The 16,153-nt window shown below is 47.6% G+C and overlaps 1 protein-coding gene and 1 non-coding gene across 2 annotated transcripts; one reads left to right on the top strand and one right to left on the bottom strand.

Moving 5' to 3' along the window:
- On the bottom strand, window positions 1–73 carry TRNAK-CUU (transfer RNA lysine (anticodon CUU)). The gene has a single exon. It is a non-coding gene; the product is annotated as a tRNA-Lys (tRNA).
- A 3,360-nt stretch (window positions 74–3,433) lies between these two features.
- On the top strand, window positions 3,434–16,126 carry DNAJB13 (DnaJ heat shock protein family (Hsp40) member B13). The gene is made up of 8 exons (XM_047879438.1): window positions 3,434–3,684; window positions 8,026–8,129; window positions 9,173–9,334; window positions 11,742–11,899; window positions 12,905–13,018; window positions 14,139–14,252; window positions 15,129–15,205; window positions 15,797–16,126. Exons 1-8 carry the CDS (start codon window positions 3,617–3,619, stop codon window positions 15,948–15,950), a joined length of 951 nt encoding a protein of 316 aa, XP_047735394.1. The 5' UTR covers window positions 3,434–3,616; the 3' UTR covers window positions 15,951–16,126.
- The last annotated feature ends 27 nt before the right edge of the window (window positions 16,127–16,153 follow it).

The raw sequence follows: 16,153 nt of genomic DNA, 5'->3' as shown, positions 1-16,153 counted from the left end.
TGCCCAACATGGGGCTTGAACTCACAACCCTGAGATCAAGAGTCACATGCTCTACCCACTGAGCCAGCCAGGCACCACTGAGGTCAAGTTTTTAAATGTTTGCCAGTATAGATGTGAAATAGCATCTCATTGTGAACTTTAATTTGCATTTTTTGTTTGACCATCTTTTTATATTTACTGGCTATTTGTTTTTCATTGTAAAATGCCTATTTATGCCTTTTGCCCATTTTTCTTTTGGGGCTTTTTGTGTGTGTGACTTTTCAGGTTTTCTTTTATGTTTCTTTGTTTAAAATATAAAATACAGGGGCATCTGGGTTGCTTAGTTGGTTAAGCTTCTGACTTTGGCTCAGGTTGTGATCTCACAGTTCATGAGTTCTAGCCCTGCATCCAGCTCTCTGCTGTCAGCACAGAGCCCTCTTCAGATTCTCTGTCTCCCTCTCCCCCTGCCCCTCTGCCCCCCTCTCTCAAAAATAAACATTTTTTAAAAATTGAAAATAAAAGAAAATATAAAGTACAAATCCCTTTTACTTTGGAGCTTGTCTTTTTACCATTTTTCTTAGTGGGGTAGAACCTGGCAATCTTTTCCTTTTTGGTTATGCTTTTTGTGTCTAGTTTAAGAAATATTCTCTGGGGGCGCCTGGGTGGCTCAGTCGGTTGGGCATCCGACTTCGGCTCAGGTCATGATCTTGCGGTCCGTGAGTTCCAGCCCCGCGTCGGGCTCTGTGCTGACAGCTCAGAGCCTGGAGCCTGTTTCAGATTCTGTGTCTCCCTCTCTCTCTGACCTTCCCCTATTCATGCTCTGTCTCTCTCTGTCTCAAAAATGAATAAACATTAAAAAAAAAATTAAAAAAAAATATTCTCTGTACGGGTCATAAAGATCTTCACCTATACTTTCTTCTAAGAGTTTATTTCACTCTTAAATCTTTAATCCACCTTTTTTTTTTTTTTTTTGGTATATGGTATAAGGTAGTATCATTTTTTTTCCTTTTAGATATCCTACTGTCCCATAACCACTTATTTAACAGTCCTTTTGTTTTCTGCACCAATCTGTATTGATTGCTGTGTTATGTATAAAGTTTTCATATATGCATGGGTTTGTAGCTGGACAATTGTTCCAGTGGTCTTTCCCTAGGCCAGTGACACACTATATCCCTTCCTTTTTTCCTCCTCTAGAGCAGAATTCCCCAATCTTTAAGGGCAGACTGTGAAATGACTTCCTTCCAAGGAGTACAATCCAGAAAGGAGCAAACAAAAGTAACTTTACAGTGGAGAGAAACCTGATATATACTACCTTAGCAGATGAAGGTCAGCATGACCAGTGATGTCATGTTGATAGTAGGTACCTTTGATATGATGGGATGAGAATGGCACTTCACTTCTGTGGTCTTCCTTTCAGAAGCCCCCAGCCTCAGTCTAATCATAAGAAAAATATCAAATTAGGGCGCCTGGGTGGCTTAGTTAAGCATCCAACTCTTGGTTTCAGCTCAGGTCATGATCTAATGGTTTGTGGATTTGAGCCCTGTATTGGGCTCCACGCTGACAGTGTGGAGCCTGCTTGGGATTCTCTCTCTCTCCCTTTCTCTCTGCCCCTCCCCCACTTGCACTGTCTCTCTCTTTCCCTCTCTCTCAAAATAAATAAACTTAAAAAAAGAAAAAAAAGAATAAGAAAAACATCAAACAAATCCCATTAAGAGACTTTGTACAAAATACCTGAGCAGTACTCCTTAAACTATCAAAGTCATCAAAATACAAGAAAAGTTTGAGAAACAGTTTTAGCCAGGAGGAGCCTAAAGAAACATGACAACTAAATGTAACGTGGTATCCTGGGTGGGATCCTGGAACAGAAAAAAAGACATAAGGTTGAAAACTAGGAAATGTGAATCAAGTATGGACTTTCATTATAAACATTGTAACCAAAAGAAACAACAAAACTAAAAGGCAATCTACTGAATAGGAGAAGATATTTTCAAATGACGTATTTGATAAAGGGACAGTATCTGAAATATATAAAGAATGATACAAGTCAACACCCCCCCCCCAATAATCCAATTAAAATTGGGCAGAAGACATGGGCATTTCTCCAAAGAAGATATTCAGATGGCCAACAGACACATGAAGAGATGGTTCAGTGTCATTTATCATCAGGGAAATGCAAATCAAAACTACAATGAGATATCACCTTATATCTGTCAGAATAACTAAAATAAAAAACACAAGAAATAAGTATTGGCCAGGATGTGGAGGAAAAGGAACACTTTTGCTCTGTGGTGGGAGTGCAAACTGGTGCAGCCACTGTGGAAAACAGTTTAGAGGTTGCTCAAAAAGTTAAAAATACAACTCCCTTACAATCCCAATAATTGCACTACTGGGTATCTATCAAAAATATACAAAAACACTAATTCAAAAGTATACATGCACCCCTATGTTTATAGCAACTTCATTTACAATAGGCAAATTATGGAAGCAGCCCAAGTGCCCATTGTAAATAAATGGATAAAGAAGAGGTGGCATATATATACAATGGAATAGTATTCAGCCATAAAAAGAACAAAACCTTGTCATTTGCAACAACATGGATGGAACTAGAGCATATAATGCTAAGCAAAATAAGTCAAAGACAAATACTGTATGATTTCACTCGTGCGGAATTTAAGAAACAAATGAACAAAGGAAAAAGAGCGACCAACCAAGAAACAGACTTTTTTTAAAATATTTTTTTATTAAAAAAAATTTTTTTAATGTTTATTTTTGAGATAGAGCCGGCAGGAGGCAGAGACAGAAGAGATCACAGAATCCAAAACAGGCTCCAAGTTGTCATGTCAGCACAGAGCTCAATGCAGTGCTTGAACCCACAAACCAGGAGATCATGATCTGAGCCGAAGTCAGACACTTAACCAACTGAGCCACCCAGGCTCCATAACAGACTCTTAACTATAGAGAAGAAACTGATTGTTATCCAAGAGGAGGTGGTAGGTAGATGGGTGAAATAGGTAAGGGGATTAAGTAGTGTACTTGTGATGAGCACTGGGGGATGTATGGAATCAGTGAATCACTGTATTGTACACCTGAAACTAGTATAACATTGTATGTTAACTATACTGTAATTAAAAATTTAATAATAGATAAATAAAATGTCACCAAATTGAGCATTAAAAAAAAAACAAACCCTGATGTATTTTTATTTATGATAAACATACCATACTCATGTAAGCTATTAATAATACAGGAAATTGGGTATGGGTATATGGGAATTCTATACTGTCTTCCCAACTTTTTTGATAATCTAAAACTATTCTAAAATTTAAAATTTATTTTTTAAAAATCAGCAAATGCATTTGTTCTGAAAACTTTTAATTAAAACTAATTGCTACTTTCTTGAAAACTCTTGAGTTGAGAGTTTTTGAGTTGAATGACCTTTGTCAGGGTCACAGGATCAACCGTTTTTCCAGTTCTTCGATTGGCTGTTCTGTGAGGCAGAGGTGATGTCTGCTTGGGCAGGAAGGAATACAACTCCCAGAGTGCCCCTGTGCGGTTGTCAGGAGCAACCAAAGAATGCAGACTAACAGCCCTGCTGGAGTCAGGATTAAACAAGGACTGACTGCCTTGCAAGCCAGCCATGGGTCAGGATTATTACTCTGTGCTTCAGATCACTCGCAATTCAGAGGATGCCCAGATCAAGAAGGCGTAAGTTGGGACGGGAGTGAGGCTTTAGGGGTGTGCTGGGAAGGCCCCACCTTTATCTTTTCCAAACTGAGCTTTCTTGCACAGCCAAGTGCAGGCAAGATAAACCTTGTTCTTCTGTTACTTCTTGCATACATACCTACAACCTGGGTTTGGCCTGAGTCAGAGTTCCCAATCCATCATCCTTAACCCCCTATGCCCTGTTTCCCTTCCTGGGTGCCCTGGTTTTCTTAGCAATAAAAATGGGGACAAGGAAGGCATTTGAACTTTTTCCTTTGCGAACCAAAGGATTAAGAACAGGAGAGTGACCTGGCCAGATGGATGTGTTTCAAATTTTATTCTGGCTGTCATACGAGTTTTTTTTTTTTCAAGTAGGCTTTTTTTTTTAAGTTTATTTATTTTGAGAAAGACAGAAACAGCATTAGTGGGGGGAGGGGGTGTGTGAGCGGGGGGTGGGGGTGGACAGAGACACAGGGAGATGAGAATCCCAAACATGCTTTTGCACTGTCAGCACGGAGCCCAATGTGGGGCTCAAACTGGAAACACTGCAAGAGTTGAAACCAAGAGTTGGACACTTAACCTACTGGGCCACTCAGGCACCCCAAAGTAAGCTTTTTAAAAAATGTTTGTTTATTTTTGAGAGAGAAAGAGAGAAGCAGGGGAGAGGGGAACAGAGGACCTGAGAAGCAGGCTCAGTGCTGACAGCAGCAAGCCCCATGTGGGGCTTCAACTCATGAACCGTGAGATCATGATCTAAGCCAAAGTCGGGTACTCAACCAACTGAGCCACCCAGGCACCCGAAAGTAGGTTTCTTCTTAAGTAGCCTTCACGCCCAGCTCAGAGCCCAACATAGGGTTTGAACTCACAACACTGAGATCAAGACCTCAGGGTCTTGATCTGCAGGGCTTGACTCACGAACCATGAGATCATAACCTGAGCAGAAGTCAGACGCTTAAGCAACTGAGCCACCCAGGCACCCCTGTTTCAAACAATAGTTCTTAACCCTCCTCTCTTGTAACAACTCTAAGAGATGAGTCATGTATAACACAGTCTCCCATATGGGAGTAACTAGATTTTGACAAAACAAAACAAAACAAAACAAAACAAAAATGCTGGGGCACCTGGGTGGCTTAGTTGGTTAAGCATCCAACTTCATTCAGCTCAAGTCATTATCTCACGGTTCATGAGTTGGAGCCCCACATTGGGCTCTGTGCTGACAGCTTGGAGCCTGAAGCCTGCTTCAGATTCTGTGTCTCCCTCTCTCTCTGCTCCTCCCCTGCTTGCACTCTGTCACACTCTCTCTCAAAAATAAATTCACATAAAAAATTTTTTTTTAAATGCTAAATGTATATAATGAATAGAAGCACCACAATGATTCCTAATTGCCTAGCTATTAACCTTCTCAGTAGCTCTCATTAAGCCTGCCCTGCTGCATCCAAGCTGTGACTCCACTCCATCTTGCCCACTCAGGGAAACAGAGTGAGGGCACTGCAGGGCAAATCTTAAAACCACTCAAGTTTAGGGGTGCCTGGTTGGCTCGGTTGAGCATCCAACTCTTGATTTCAGCTTGGTCATGATCTCAGGGTCATGGGATCAAACCCCCTGTTGGTCTCTGCACTGGGTGGGGAGCCTGCTTAAGATTCTCTCCCTCTGCCACTGCACGCCCCCCACACACACACACACATTCTCTCTCTCTCTCACTAAAACAAATGAGACAAAACACTCCACAGAAACCACTCAAGTTTATATGAAAAATAAGGCTCTTCTCAAACCTACTTACTTTTCCTTATTGATAGAACTTACTTGGAATTCTCCCCATACCTGACTTTGACCTTTGTAATGGAGAGGGCTAGTTTCACTGTCTCAGGGAAGTGATGACAATTGTCTTTAAGTTTCTGAAAGTAGACAATGTAGATAATCTCTGTAAGGCCTCCAGGGGCCGAATCAGAACCTTCAGAGTCATAGGACAGCAGATCTCACTCACTAAGATGAGATGTTGCTTAAAAGTCAGAGGGGTCCCACGGTGAGATGGGCTGCCTTGTGGGACAGTTAGTTCGTGTCATTCATTACCTCACTGCTGCTCAGTGCTAGGCACCAGGGACACAGAGAAGTAGACACAGCAACTCAAGGAACCCAGGCTAGTGGGAGAGACAAACCAGTCAACAAACAACTGGAGTGCCAAGTGCTAAGTTTAGGGATCAAAGGCACTGGGGACTCGGGAAGGGGAGTCTAACCTAGAATGGAGACTGCAGTCAGGGAGGGCATCCTGGAGGAGTTGAGCCCTGAGCTGATTGTTGAAAGATGAATGAAAATGTGCCAGGGGGAGATGGGAGGGTCTGGAGAGTGGTGGGTGTTACAAGGGATGGGAGTAGAATGTCAAAGACCTGAGCAATGCATTGTAGGGAGTTTGGAGCCTGGCCAGAAGGGCAGGAGAGGCCATGGGAGTGGGGAGGGAGAGCTGTGAGTGAGAAGGCCAGAGAAGGAAGCAGAGGCTTGAATCTTAGAGATACAGATTTTATGCTGAAGGCAAAGGGAAACCAGTGGAGGGACTTGGGCAGTGGAGTGACTTGGCCAGGGAGCATTTTAGAAGCATCAGATTAAAAAAGACAAATCAATCTGGTGGCAGCACATGGAAAGACCTGGAGAAGGAGAACACTGAAACAGGAAGCCGTGGTTCTGCAATAGTCCTAGGGATGAGGGGGCAGGAAGAGAACACTGGGGAGAAAGAAAAACTGAAATGCCCTGGTGACAGGTGGGCTGGCAATGGAGGGGATGAAGAACTTGGGAGTTGATAATGCTCAGCGTTTTGGCTTCATTGCCTGGGCAAATGGGCAAAAACTTAAGGAACGAAAATGTGTTTCTGTCTGGGTTCATTGAGTTTGTGGGGCCTGTGGGACACTGGAGAGCAGAGACCAAGATGGCAGCTGGATGCCAAGGTCTGGAGCTTAGTGGCCTGGTTTCAGATAGAAATTTGGGAGTGGTCAGCGAGTGAGTGATGCTCAAAGCCTTGGGATAGACGAGCTTGTGCACAGATAGTGTGTGGAGTGAGAAGAGAAACAGCAGGAGGGGTCACCAGCATGCAGGGTGTGAGCAGGGCAGAGGAAGTGCACTCTGACCCAGTGGAGGGTATGTGGGGTCCGATTTGTACTGAGCCACTCAGGGGGCTGTGCTGATCCCCTCCTTTGGCTCCTTCAGACCCCCTCCCCGCCTTTCTGCACCCTGCTTACTGCGCTGGAAGCTGGCCCATCTGAACCACATCAATAGATGCCCTGGCCCTCAGACTTCCTAAATGAAAGCCAAAGAGAGCCCACAGCAGGTGATTGGCAAAGAGGAGAGTGGGGCTGGGGTATTTATTCCCAGCTCCCTTCCTCTGAGAGCACTTCAGGTTGGGTATCCCTTAGCTGAAGATGACAGCTCCTGCCAAGGGCCCCGTCCACACACACTCCTGTGGGATTTCTCCCTTCCCACTCCTATAGGCTCAGGGGTAGCCAGGGTGACTCAGGGCTCCTGGCCTTGGGCTACAGCACTGTCCAGCATGGTTATCCCCCCTACCTCCTACACTTTGGTGAGTGGTCCCTTATTAAACTCTGCACAAATCACCCAGTTCATGCCAGCTCTTTCCTTTCAGAACACTGATGATACAGATTCTCAGACACTATAGGCATCGCATCACTGAGTGCTGGGATTGGGTACTACAGAAGCAGGGAAACGAATGAGCACAGAAGTGAGAGATGGTAAAGGGACCTGACGTGTGCCAGTGCCTCTCTGTACCAGGCCCTTTGACACCTTATTTTACCTGATCTTCCCAAGAAGCTCAGATGTAAGTTCAGATATCACGACAGGATTAGATGTGCGAGAAATGTTTTGGGGAAAACGTGAAGGGGGAGCAAGAGCATGCAGGCGGCACCTTCAAACCCCAGTGCAGGCCTGATACCTGTGAGAGGGGAGCAGGAAGAAATGGCTGGATGGAGAGAGCTGCAGAGTGGTCTGGAAAAAAGTAGCTGGGCTGATAGATGGGCGTCCTGAAGCAGAGGTTGTGCGTTGGAGGGGTCCTGTGTCCTAGGGGGACGCGCCAGCACCAATATCCCTACCACGCTTAGGCACTGGTTGGGGCAGCTTGGGGAAATGTAGCCTCAGCACAGACACCCAGGGCGGGCAGCTACACTTTCTACCCACTGGGTTCTGTTCAAGGGCATCTGTGCAATGCACCACCCTGGCCACCACAGCCCTGATTTTATAGCTGGCAACATCAAAGCAGTGAACAGCAGAGCCAGCTCTGGACCATGGTCTGTGCCTCAGGCCCATGTCAAATGCTATGACTTGTATGAATCCTCCCTCCTCTAGGTACCGGAAACTGGCCCTTAAGAACCACCCGCTGAAGTCCAGTGAGCCATCCTCAGCAGAGACATTCAGGCAAATAGCAGAGGCCTATGATGTGCTAAGCGACCGTGAGTGATTCCACCCATCTCCTCTGCCCCACCTCTATTTCGAGACCATTCCTTAAGCCTCTGGGTAGTAAAGCATTCCTCTTCCCTGCCTAGAGCCTGAGCAAACTTAGAAAGAAAACAGCATGAACTGCCTCTCTCCATAGTCACAAACTAAGGTTGATGCAGCGTGGAGAGCCCCTGGATTAAGATGATCTGCTCAGCCAGTGTCAGTAGAGCAGGACCTGGGCAGGTCTCCCACGCTCCACACCCCACCTGTCCCCTGCAGGGGTGCACACAGTGAGATGCTTGCTGCCAAGGGAAGAAAGAGGCTGAGGCAGGCATCCCCAGTTACTCTTCCCAGATTACCAAGTAGCTCCAGTGCCACCTTTCCACGGAAGGCATGTCTATCAAGGGTCAGAGAGAGGCTGGTAATTCAAGAATCTCCTGAAACCAAAAGAGTGTAGAAAGTGATCCCTCCCCCCCCCCCGCCCCCCCCCACCACACCTCTGCCCCGGGGCACCACGTGCATGCGTGCATCCCCGAGGGCTTGTTCTGGAGACTATAATCACAGATGCTGTGCAGAAGAATAGCCAGATCACTAAGGTTTCTCCAGTCCCGAGTTTTCAAGACTTTGCAGTCCTTAGACTCTAGGCTTTGAAAGCTCTAGAACTTGGCAGCTCTAGAATTCTTAGATTGTAGAATTTCAAGGTGCTACGATTCTATTTACCCCAAATAAAACAGTAGCTACGATGATGAGTTTAGCCAAATTCTAGGGCGATAGCCTCACCCTCAGTCTCTAGATCTCTCCTTCAATCCTCTTCCCCCTGCCACCCAGCAGGTCTCCACCTTTCCCCATTCTCCTCCCCACTATGGGATCCCACCTAGATCCACCCACGGTGAAATTAAACCCCTAACTTTTAGGGTCTCCCTCCAAAGAGTGCCAGACTTTAGAAATAAGGTTGGGTTTGCCCCTTCCTCTCTATGCTGTATCCACCTGCTTCCCAGCCCAGCAGCTATCTTAGTCCCTAACGCCAGCCCCTCATCAAGGTGACACGTGTCCACAGCTGTGAAGAGAGGCATCTATGACAAGTTTGGAGAGGAGGGCCTAAAGGGCGGGATTCCTCTGGAGTTTGGATCCCAGACTCCATGGACCACTGGTTACGTCTTCCACGGCAACCCTGATAAGGTTTTCCATGAGTTCTTCGGAGGAGACAACCCCTTTGGTGGTAAGAGGCCCCACCTACCCACTTGCTTTATTGGGAAAGGATGTAGCTGTAAAAGATGCTTTTCTTTGAATCCTTTTGTTTTGTTTACTTTAAAAATATATATAATGCATGGTAAAAAAGAAATTATTAAAGGAATACATTTCAGCCTTTATTCCTTCTCCAGAAGCAGCCACTTACTGTTAACCGTTTATGTATCCTTCTGGAAAACTTCTATGCATTTATGCGCATATATTTATCTTCACCTAAGCCTTTTATCTTATGAAGGGAATGGGACCATATTGTGCACACTGATTTCTTTCACTCACTATGCCTTGGAGATTATCTCATTATATACTGTATTACATAACAGATCTACTTTACTCATTTTAATAGCTGCATTAGGTTTCACTGTACAGGTGTGTGTTAGGTAAGTATATGGATGGATGGGTGGATAATCCCAGGTCCCAGACAAACTGACCAAAAGTTGATTCCTGAGGCTCACAGTCATCTTGCAAGGGCAATTAACCTTCAGACCTGTCTTCCTGGCTCTTGTTATGCAACTCAGAGAGTCTAGATTTTCACTGCCTGACCCCCTGCAGCCCCTTCCCCTGGCTGTACTATAGCCGTTCTGCATTTCAAAAGTTCTCTCTTCCTTTTTCTGCATGTTAATAAGAAGTGGGCCACAGCCCACTGTCTCTCCCCCTCAGAGACCTCTCCCCTGTGCATTTCCTTCACCTGCCTGCCAGAAGAAGCTGAGTTGATAAACTCCATGTGTGACTGCAAAAAGCAAGGGACTTAGAGTCAGGCCTGTTTCAAATCCATGCACTGCCTCTTATGAGCTGTGTGATTCTGGGCAAATCTCTTCACTGCTCTGAAACCTCAACTTCCTTACTGTTAAGTGGCTGTAATAGTCCATTCCTCACATGTCACTAGCAAATGAGACAATGTTTATGAAAATGGGCTTTGCAGACTGAAAAATGCGATAACGATGGACAGGTGCATGAAAAAGAAGCAGCTCAGAGGAGCCAAACCAGAGCTTCTAGGGACATCACTTACAGGCTTTGGGGACCCTCAGGCAGTGCCCAAAACTATACTGCTACAGGACTTCACCCAGGGGATTCTTGTGTCCTGTCTCCCTGCAGGACCGAGGGACTAGACCTTCCTATGACCTGGCTGTTGGGGTGTCTACAACCTGACACAGCACAGGTGCTGGGTGAAGAAATGAATTCAGTGATACGAGAGGGGACCAGGTCACTTACAGGCCTCTTGGTTAGCTACTATTTCATAGAGGGGTTTAGTGTGATGCTGCCCTGCCCTCCCCCACCTAAGGTTACTATACCATTCTAGCCTGGGAAGTTCATTCATGGCCCTAACCATAAGAGGCAGAGTACAAAAAAAAATCTTAATTATGATAGCGACCCCTGACTCTACAAAGTTTTCAAAGGTTTTCACACGTAGCAATAAGCATAGTGGTTAAGGGCAGAGGTTCTCATAGTCAGATTGTCCTCTGTTCAGATGAGCTGCGGGACTGTGAGCCTTTTCTTTGGCCTCTCTGTCCAATAAGACAATAGTGTGAAGAACTGAAACCAGCACCTGACGCATGGTAAGCTCTCAGCAAGTTTCCACTTTTCTTCATCGTCTTGTTATTTAATCCTAATGGAAAAAGGCAGATCGGGCATTATTACCCCATCTCACAGACAGAAAAACTGAAACCAAACGACTCCATAGCACTTCAAGAGACAAAGGCTGTTTGCACTGGGATGGAAGGGCAGGGCAGCAAGAGCACTTATGGGTGTAGAGCTGGGCAGGGAAAAAAGAAATTGAGGGAAAAAGAGTTTGGGGGTATGCTGATGAACTCTCAAATTTATTAGGAACCACCCCTTCCCTACTCCCGTATCAGCTATTGACTTCACAGAAACTTGAGTATGTGGTCTTTAGAGGTGTTGTGCTGGGCTGGACAGTGAGGGAGAGTGGAGTGCGGGGAAGGGTAGGAAGGACATCCCCCCAGCAAGCTAACAGCGGGAGTCATTTCTGGCATACCAGGAGCTGCCACCAGAGGGCACTCCTCTCCATCCTGAGGCAGCCAGCCTCGAGGAGTGTTTCTCCAAATTGAGGGGGAAGGGAGTCAGGAAAGTGGGGGAATATAAACGGGATGATGAAGCAGTGGGAAGTGGCAAGCAATGATAACCATTGGATCTGCACTTTAGGACAACTCTTTGGCCTGGCCTAACAGTCTGAGTTTGCAAGGTAGGAATGGGATGCTGAGTATTACACTTGGGGACTGAAGAGGTATGTGTGGAGGGGTGTCTGTGTTTCCAAGTCCCTGACACAATCTCTCTTACTCCTCCCCTCCCCTCCCCTCCCCTCTCCTCTCCTCTCCTCTCCTCTCCTCTCCTCTCCTCTCCTCTCTTCTCCTCTTCTCCTGCAGAGTTTTTTGATGTAGAAGGAAGTGAGGCAGATTTGAACTTTGGGGGTCTCCGAGGCCGAGGGGTCAAGAAACAGGACCCCCCAATCGAACGAGACCTCTACCTATCTCTGGAGGACTTATTCTTTGGCTGCACCAAGAAAATTAAGATCTCCCGAAGGGTGAGTACTTGGCTTGCTCCTACTGGGGGCCACTACCTATGCCCTCCAATCCTCTGAGTCACCTCCTCCATGCCCTCACTGGAGACCTCAGGTATGGCCTCTGATAGAATCATGAAATCTCAGAATTGAAGACCTAGGATCATAGAATTCTAGAATCTGAAATTTGGAAGGGACAATTGAGGGTATTAGCCTGATTCTTTCCCAGTGCAGGAATCCCCTCTGCAGAAGGGTCTTTCCCTTCTCATATCAGCCCCATCCCTGTGGGAAGCCGGATTCCGAATGGGAGGAGTCCCTTGTGAATTCTGCCCTCTGGGTATTACCAGACCATACCCCCAGGGCTTCATCAGTGTGTATGCCTCAGGAGTAAGAAGAAACAGTGTGGGCATGGAGGGTGCACTGGGGGACGGTCCCCGAGGGGTTTGATTGAAGACTTTTAGTGGCCCAGAGTCTAGTCCTTGGGTTGACCCTATCCTATGGCTCAGCCCTATGCTAGACACATGAGCAAAGCCTCCTCACACCTTTGCCCAGCAGAAGAGATGCCAGCTGTGGCACAGATGGCACTCATCTGGGCATGTGATTGGGGAATGGTTGGATGACATAATAGGGAATGCTCAGATATGTTGACCTCTGTGGTCTTTCTCCCTTCATGATTAAGAAACCTGCCAGCCCCTCAGGGCCAGAGCCACTGGGTTGGGAGAGAGGAACTGAGTATGTGTTCACCATGCATCTGTTAGTGGCCAGGGCTACGTGATCTAGGCCTGGAGTTGGGGGCTTGGTCAACTAATGGTGACTGCTTGGCATCTCAGGCCCTAGCCCAATGACATCATCCTAGAATCGTAAGTTCTTGGTTCCAGTAAATGGGGTGAGAATGGGGATGGCTCAGGACAGCTTCTCCCTGTTGCTAGAAGATTGCATCTGAGCACAAAACCCCCTTGGCATCTTTCTCGTGTTAAAAGGCCAGTTGGGAAATCTGGAGCAAACCTCCCTTCTTCCATCTGGCTGCAGGTGCTGAACGAGGATGGGTACTCCTCTACCATCAAGGACAAGATTCTCACAATTGATGTGAAACCTGGTTGGAGGCAGGGCACACGGATCACCTTTGAGAAGGAAGGGGACCAGGTGAGAAGGAGGGAACTGACTAGGGTCAGTCCTAGTGTCAGTCACCCAGGCTTGCTCATGTGGTGGAAAGACTGAGGGGGAAGGAGGCAATGCTTTCCTCTGCCCCGTGACCCCAGTCTAGTAGGGAGACCAGTCTGCAGAGTCGGTGAAATGATCCCCAAAGTCCCTTACCAGGGACAGAGCCTCACAACACCTCTGTGAGTGGATAGCCCAGGGCTTTCCCCCATTTTGCAGAGTAGGAAACTGAGGCCCAGAAAGGGAAGGGATTTGGCCAGGGCAAGAGCACAAGAGCTCTTCCTGATATTCTTCAGTGCTTCTTGAATACAGCCCAACTATAGGAGGTATTCAGAAACCACTTATTAATAATAATTTTAATACTGCTTAATATCTTCATGATAATTACTTATTTAAATAAAAATATAAAATTATTGTTCAAGGCATGCTGTATCCTTAGGTCTGAGAAGAGGCAGAGTGATGGCATTTTCAGAGCCAAGAGAGATTAATTCCTCTGCCCATACTTCTTGCTCCCTTTCTCACCTGTGAAACATCTACTTCCAAAACACCCCTTCAGGACCCAGCTCTAATGCTCTGGGCTCTGGGCAGCCTCCCCTGACCTCTCCACCTGGCTCAGGGCCTCTCTAATCTCCTGCCTCTGGGTTCCTTTTACCACAGTCCTGAGCTTGCTGAGGACGGTGTGTCTGTTCCCCCCACTAGACTGGGAGCTTCTTGCTTGTAGGGACCAGTTAGGCTCCTCTGCCCCCTTAAGAGACCTTAGCAGAAGCTTGTCAGGACAGAGGTGTGTAAGAAGTTGTTTTCAAAACTTGCAGCTCAGCATTTTACCCACCCCCTGAGGAAGCTTCTGTCCCTCTCCATCTGAGTGAATCCTGTTGGGCATGCTCCATAGAGGAGAAGTAATGGGGGGGGGGGGTGGTGGTGCTGGATTCATTGGAGTAGGCTTCTCAGAGGAGGGGCTATGAAACCAAACTGAAAAGGTCCTTCCAGAAAACCTAGTTCAATCTCTTCATTGTTCAGAAGAAGACATGGAGACCAGTAGAGTCAGGAACTTAGCCAATATCACACAGCCGATTAGTCCTTGTCACCCCTTGCCTCCTCTGCCCAGGGCCCCAACATTATCCCAGCCGACATCATCTTCATTGTAAAGGAGAAGCTACACCCTCGCTTCCGCAGGGAGAACGACAACCTCCTTTTTGTGAATCCCATTCCCTTGGGCAAGGTGAGTGGGCAAAGTGGAGGAGGAGAAGTGGGCAGATGAGAGTGAGCAAGCAGGCCTCACTCTGCACTCCCCCCAGTGCCTATGGCGCAGGCCTTCAGAACGGGAGGAGTGCACATAGAATCTTTGTGGCTGTCTTCAGGGCCCCTCCATGTCCTCACAATCCAAACAAGGAACAGCACCAGCCTAGACTTTGCCTCCCCTCCCCCACCCTACCTGTGGGCAGTTACTCCGTCAATTCTACCACCTAGTCCCCTTCCGTTCATTCCCAGAGTCAGAGTCTGAGCACCTGGGTCTGCACAGCAGCCCCTTTGGTGGCCTTCCTGCCTCCTTTCCCATCTCCTCTAGGCTCTTCCCCACGCTCATCTGACTGTGCCACACACGCCTGTCGGAGCATCTTCACAAGGTGTTTAAGGCCCTCCACATTCTGCCTCTGCTGATCTCATCCCCTGCACTCCAACCACTGTGCCCCTGTCCATTGGGAGCATTTTCCCACCTCCATTCTCTTGTTTGTGCTGGGCCGTCTGTGTGGAATGCTGTATATCCACCTTGTCTGACTGGCAGGATCCTCTTCACCCTCATCAACTGCTACTACCACTGTGTAGTCCTCCTGTCCCACTCCACAGTGGTTTGGGGGCCTCTCCTTGGCTCCCGCAGACCCCTTTACTTCCCTCTATCATCATCAGTCTTTCCTACCAGACCGTGAACTCCTAAGGGCAGGCAGATGCCTGGCTCGCTCCCCTGTTAGTCCCTGAACATCCTTTTGTCTGCGTGAGGCCAGGCCCAGGGCCTGGCACCGAATAAGCTCATAAAATGCCTTCTAAACAGAATGGCCATGGTTATCTCTCCTACTCCCACCTGTGGCCCTAATGTCCCTAGGCTCTGACCTGCTGCACCGTGGAGGTGAAGACCTTGGATGATCGTCTGCTCAACATCCCCATCAATGACATTATCCAGTGAGTGCATCTGCGTGGGTCCCAGTAGGCAGAAGGGCTGACCTGGGCCTTAGAGGGTAGTGCCAGACAGGTCAGCCTGGGGTAGTTCAGTCCTCACCAGCAAGGACTGAAATCCAGCCCTAACTCTGGCCAAGCTGCATTCACCTGGTAAATGGAGTGCCTTTTTCTAACTTGCACGAGGCCGCTACAGAGCCCAAAGATTGCAGAGGCGACCTTTGTTGCCTTCCTCCTCCCAAACGTCTCATTAGTGTTCTGAGTTGTATCCCTCAAGTCGTTTACAGGAAAGGGCCTCTGTATGGGAAGCTTTACTCAGCAGCCCAGCACCCCCCCCCCCCCCCCACCGACCCCAACCTAGGCTGGAACCTCTATTCCTGGAACCCCCAGTGTAAATGGTTATCAGGGGGCAGGCTGTCTGAATAAGCTGGTCTTCTCTCTCCTGCCACATGATTCTGGCCGAGAAGAGCCACCTGGTGGAAGCTGGACTGACTGCCTCAAGCCTGAGGTTGTGTGAGCATGGGCAGCATGGGATCTGTCAGAGAGCAGTGTTGGGGGGCCCTCTCATTTCCCTTCTTTCGTCCTCCCCTGTCTCAGTCCCAAGTACTTCAAGAAGGTGCCAGGTGAGGGGATGCCACTGCCTGAGGACCCCACTAAGAAAGGGGATCTCTTCATCTTCTTCGACATCCAGTTCCCCACCCGCCTCACACCCCAAAAGAAGCAGATGCTGCGCCAGGCATTGCTGACATAACTCTGGTGAGCTGAGGGCTGGAGCAGAGGAGGGGAGGAGAAGGCCAGCTGGGCCTTATCCCATTCCTGTCCCAGGATGTGCAGGTGAGCCAGCCCACTGCACAGATGTGACATGAGGATGGGACAGCCTGGGGTTTTTAAACTGACACAATAAAGATTTCCTATCTTCCAACTGTACCCAGGAGACTGTGTTGGAGGGAGAGG

The sequence above is a fragment of the Prionailurus viverrinus genome, chromosome D1, assembly GCF_022837055.1.
Source record: "Prionailurus viverrinus isolate Anna chromosome D1, UM_Priviv_1.0, whole genome shotgun sequence".
Lineage (NCBI taxonomy): Eukaryota > Metazoa > Chordata > Mammalia > Carnivora > Felidae > Prionailurus > Prionailurus viverrinus.
The sequence above is the reverse complement of the archived record's forward strand: the minus strand, read 5'-3'. Positions and strand labels throughout refer to the sequence as shown.

Bases quoted from the DNA above. Each gene is read 5' to 3' on its own strand.
- DNAJB13 (XM_047879438.1), top strand. From the start codon at position 3,617: ATGGGTCAGGATTATTACTCTGTGCTTCAGATCACTCGCAATTCAGAG. The intron at 3,685-8,025 runs GTAAGTTGGGAC...TCCCTCCTCTAG, and splicing joins GATGCCCAGATCAAGAAGGC to GTACCGGAAACTGGCCCTTA. The intron at 15,206-15,796 runs GTGAGTGCATCT...CCCCTGTCTCAG, and splicing joins CCCATCAATGACATTATCCA to TCCCAAGTACTTCAAGAAGG.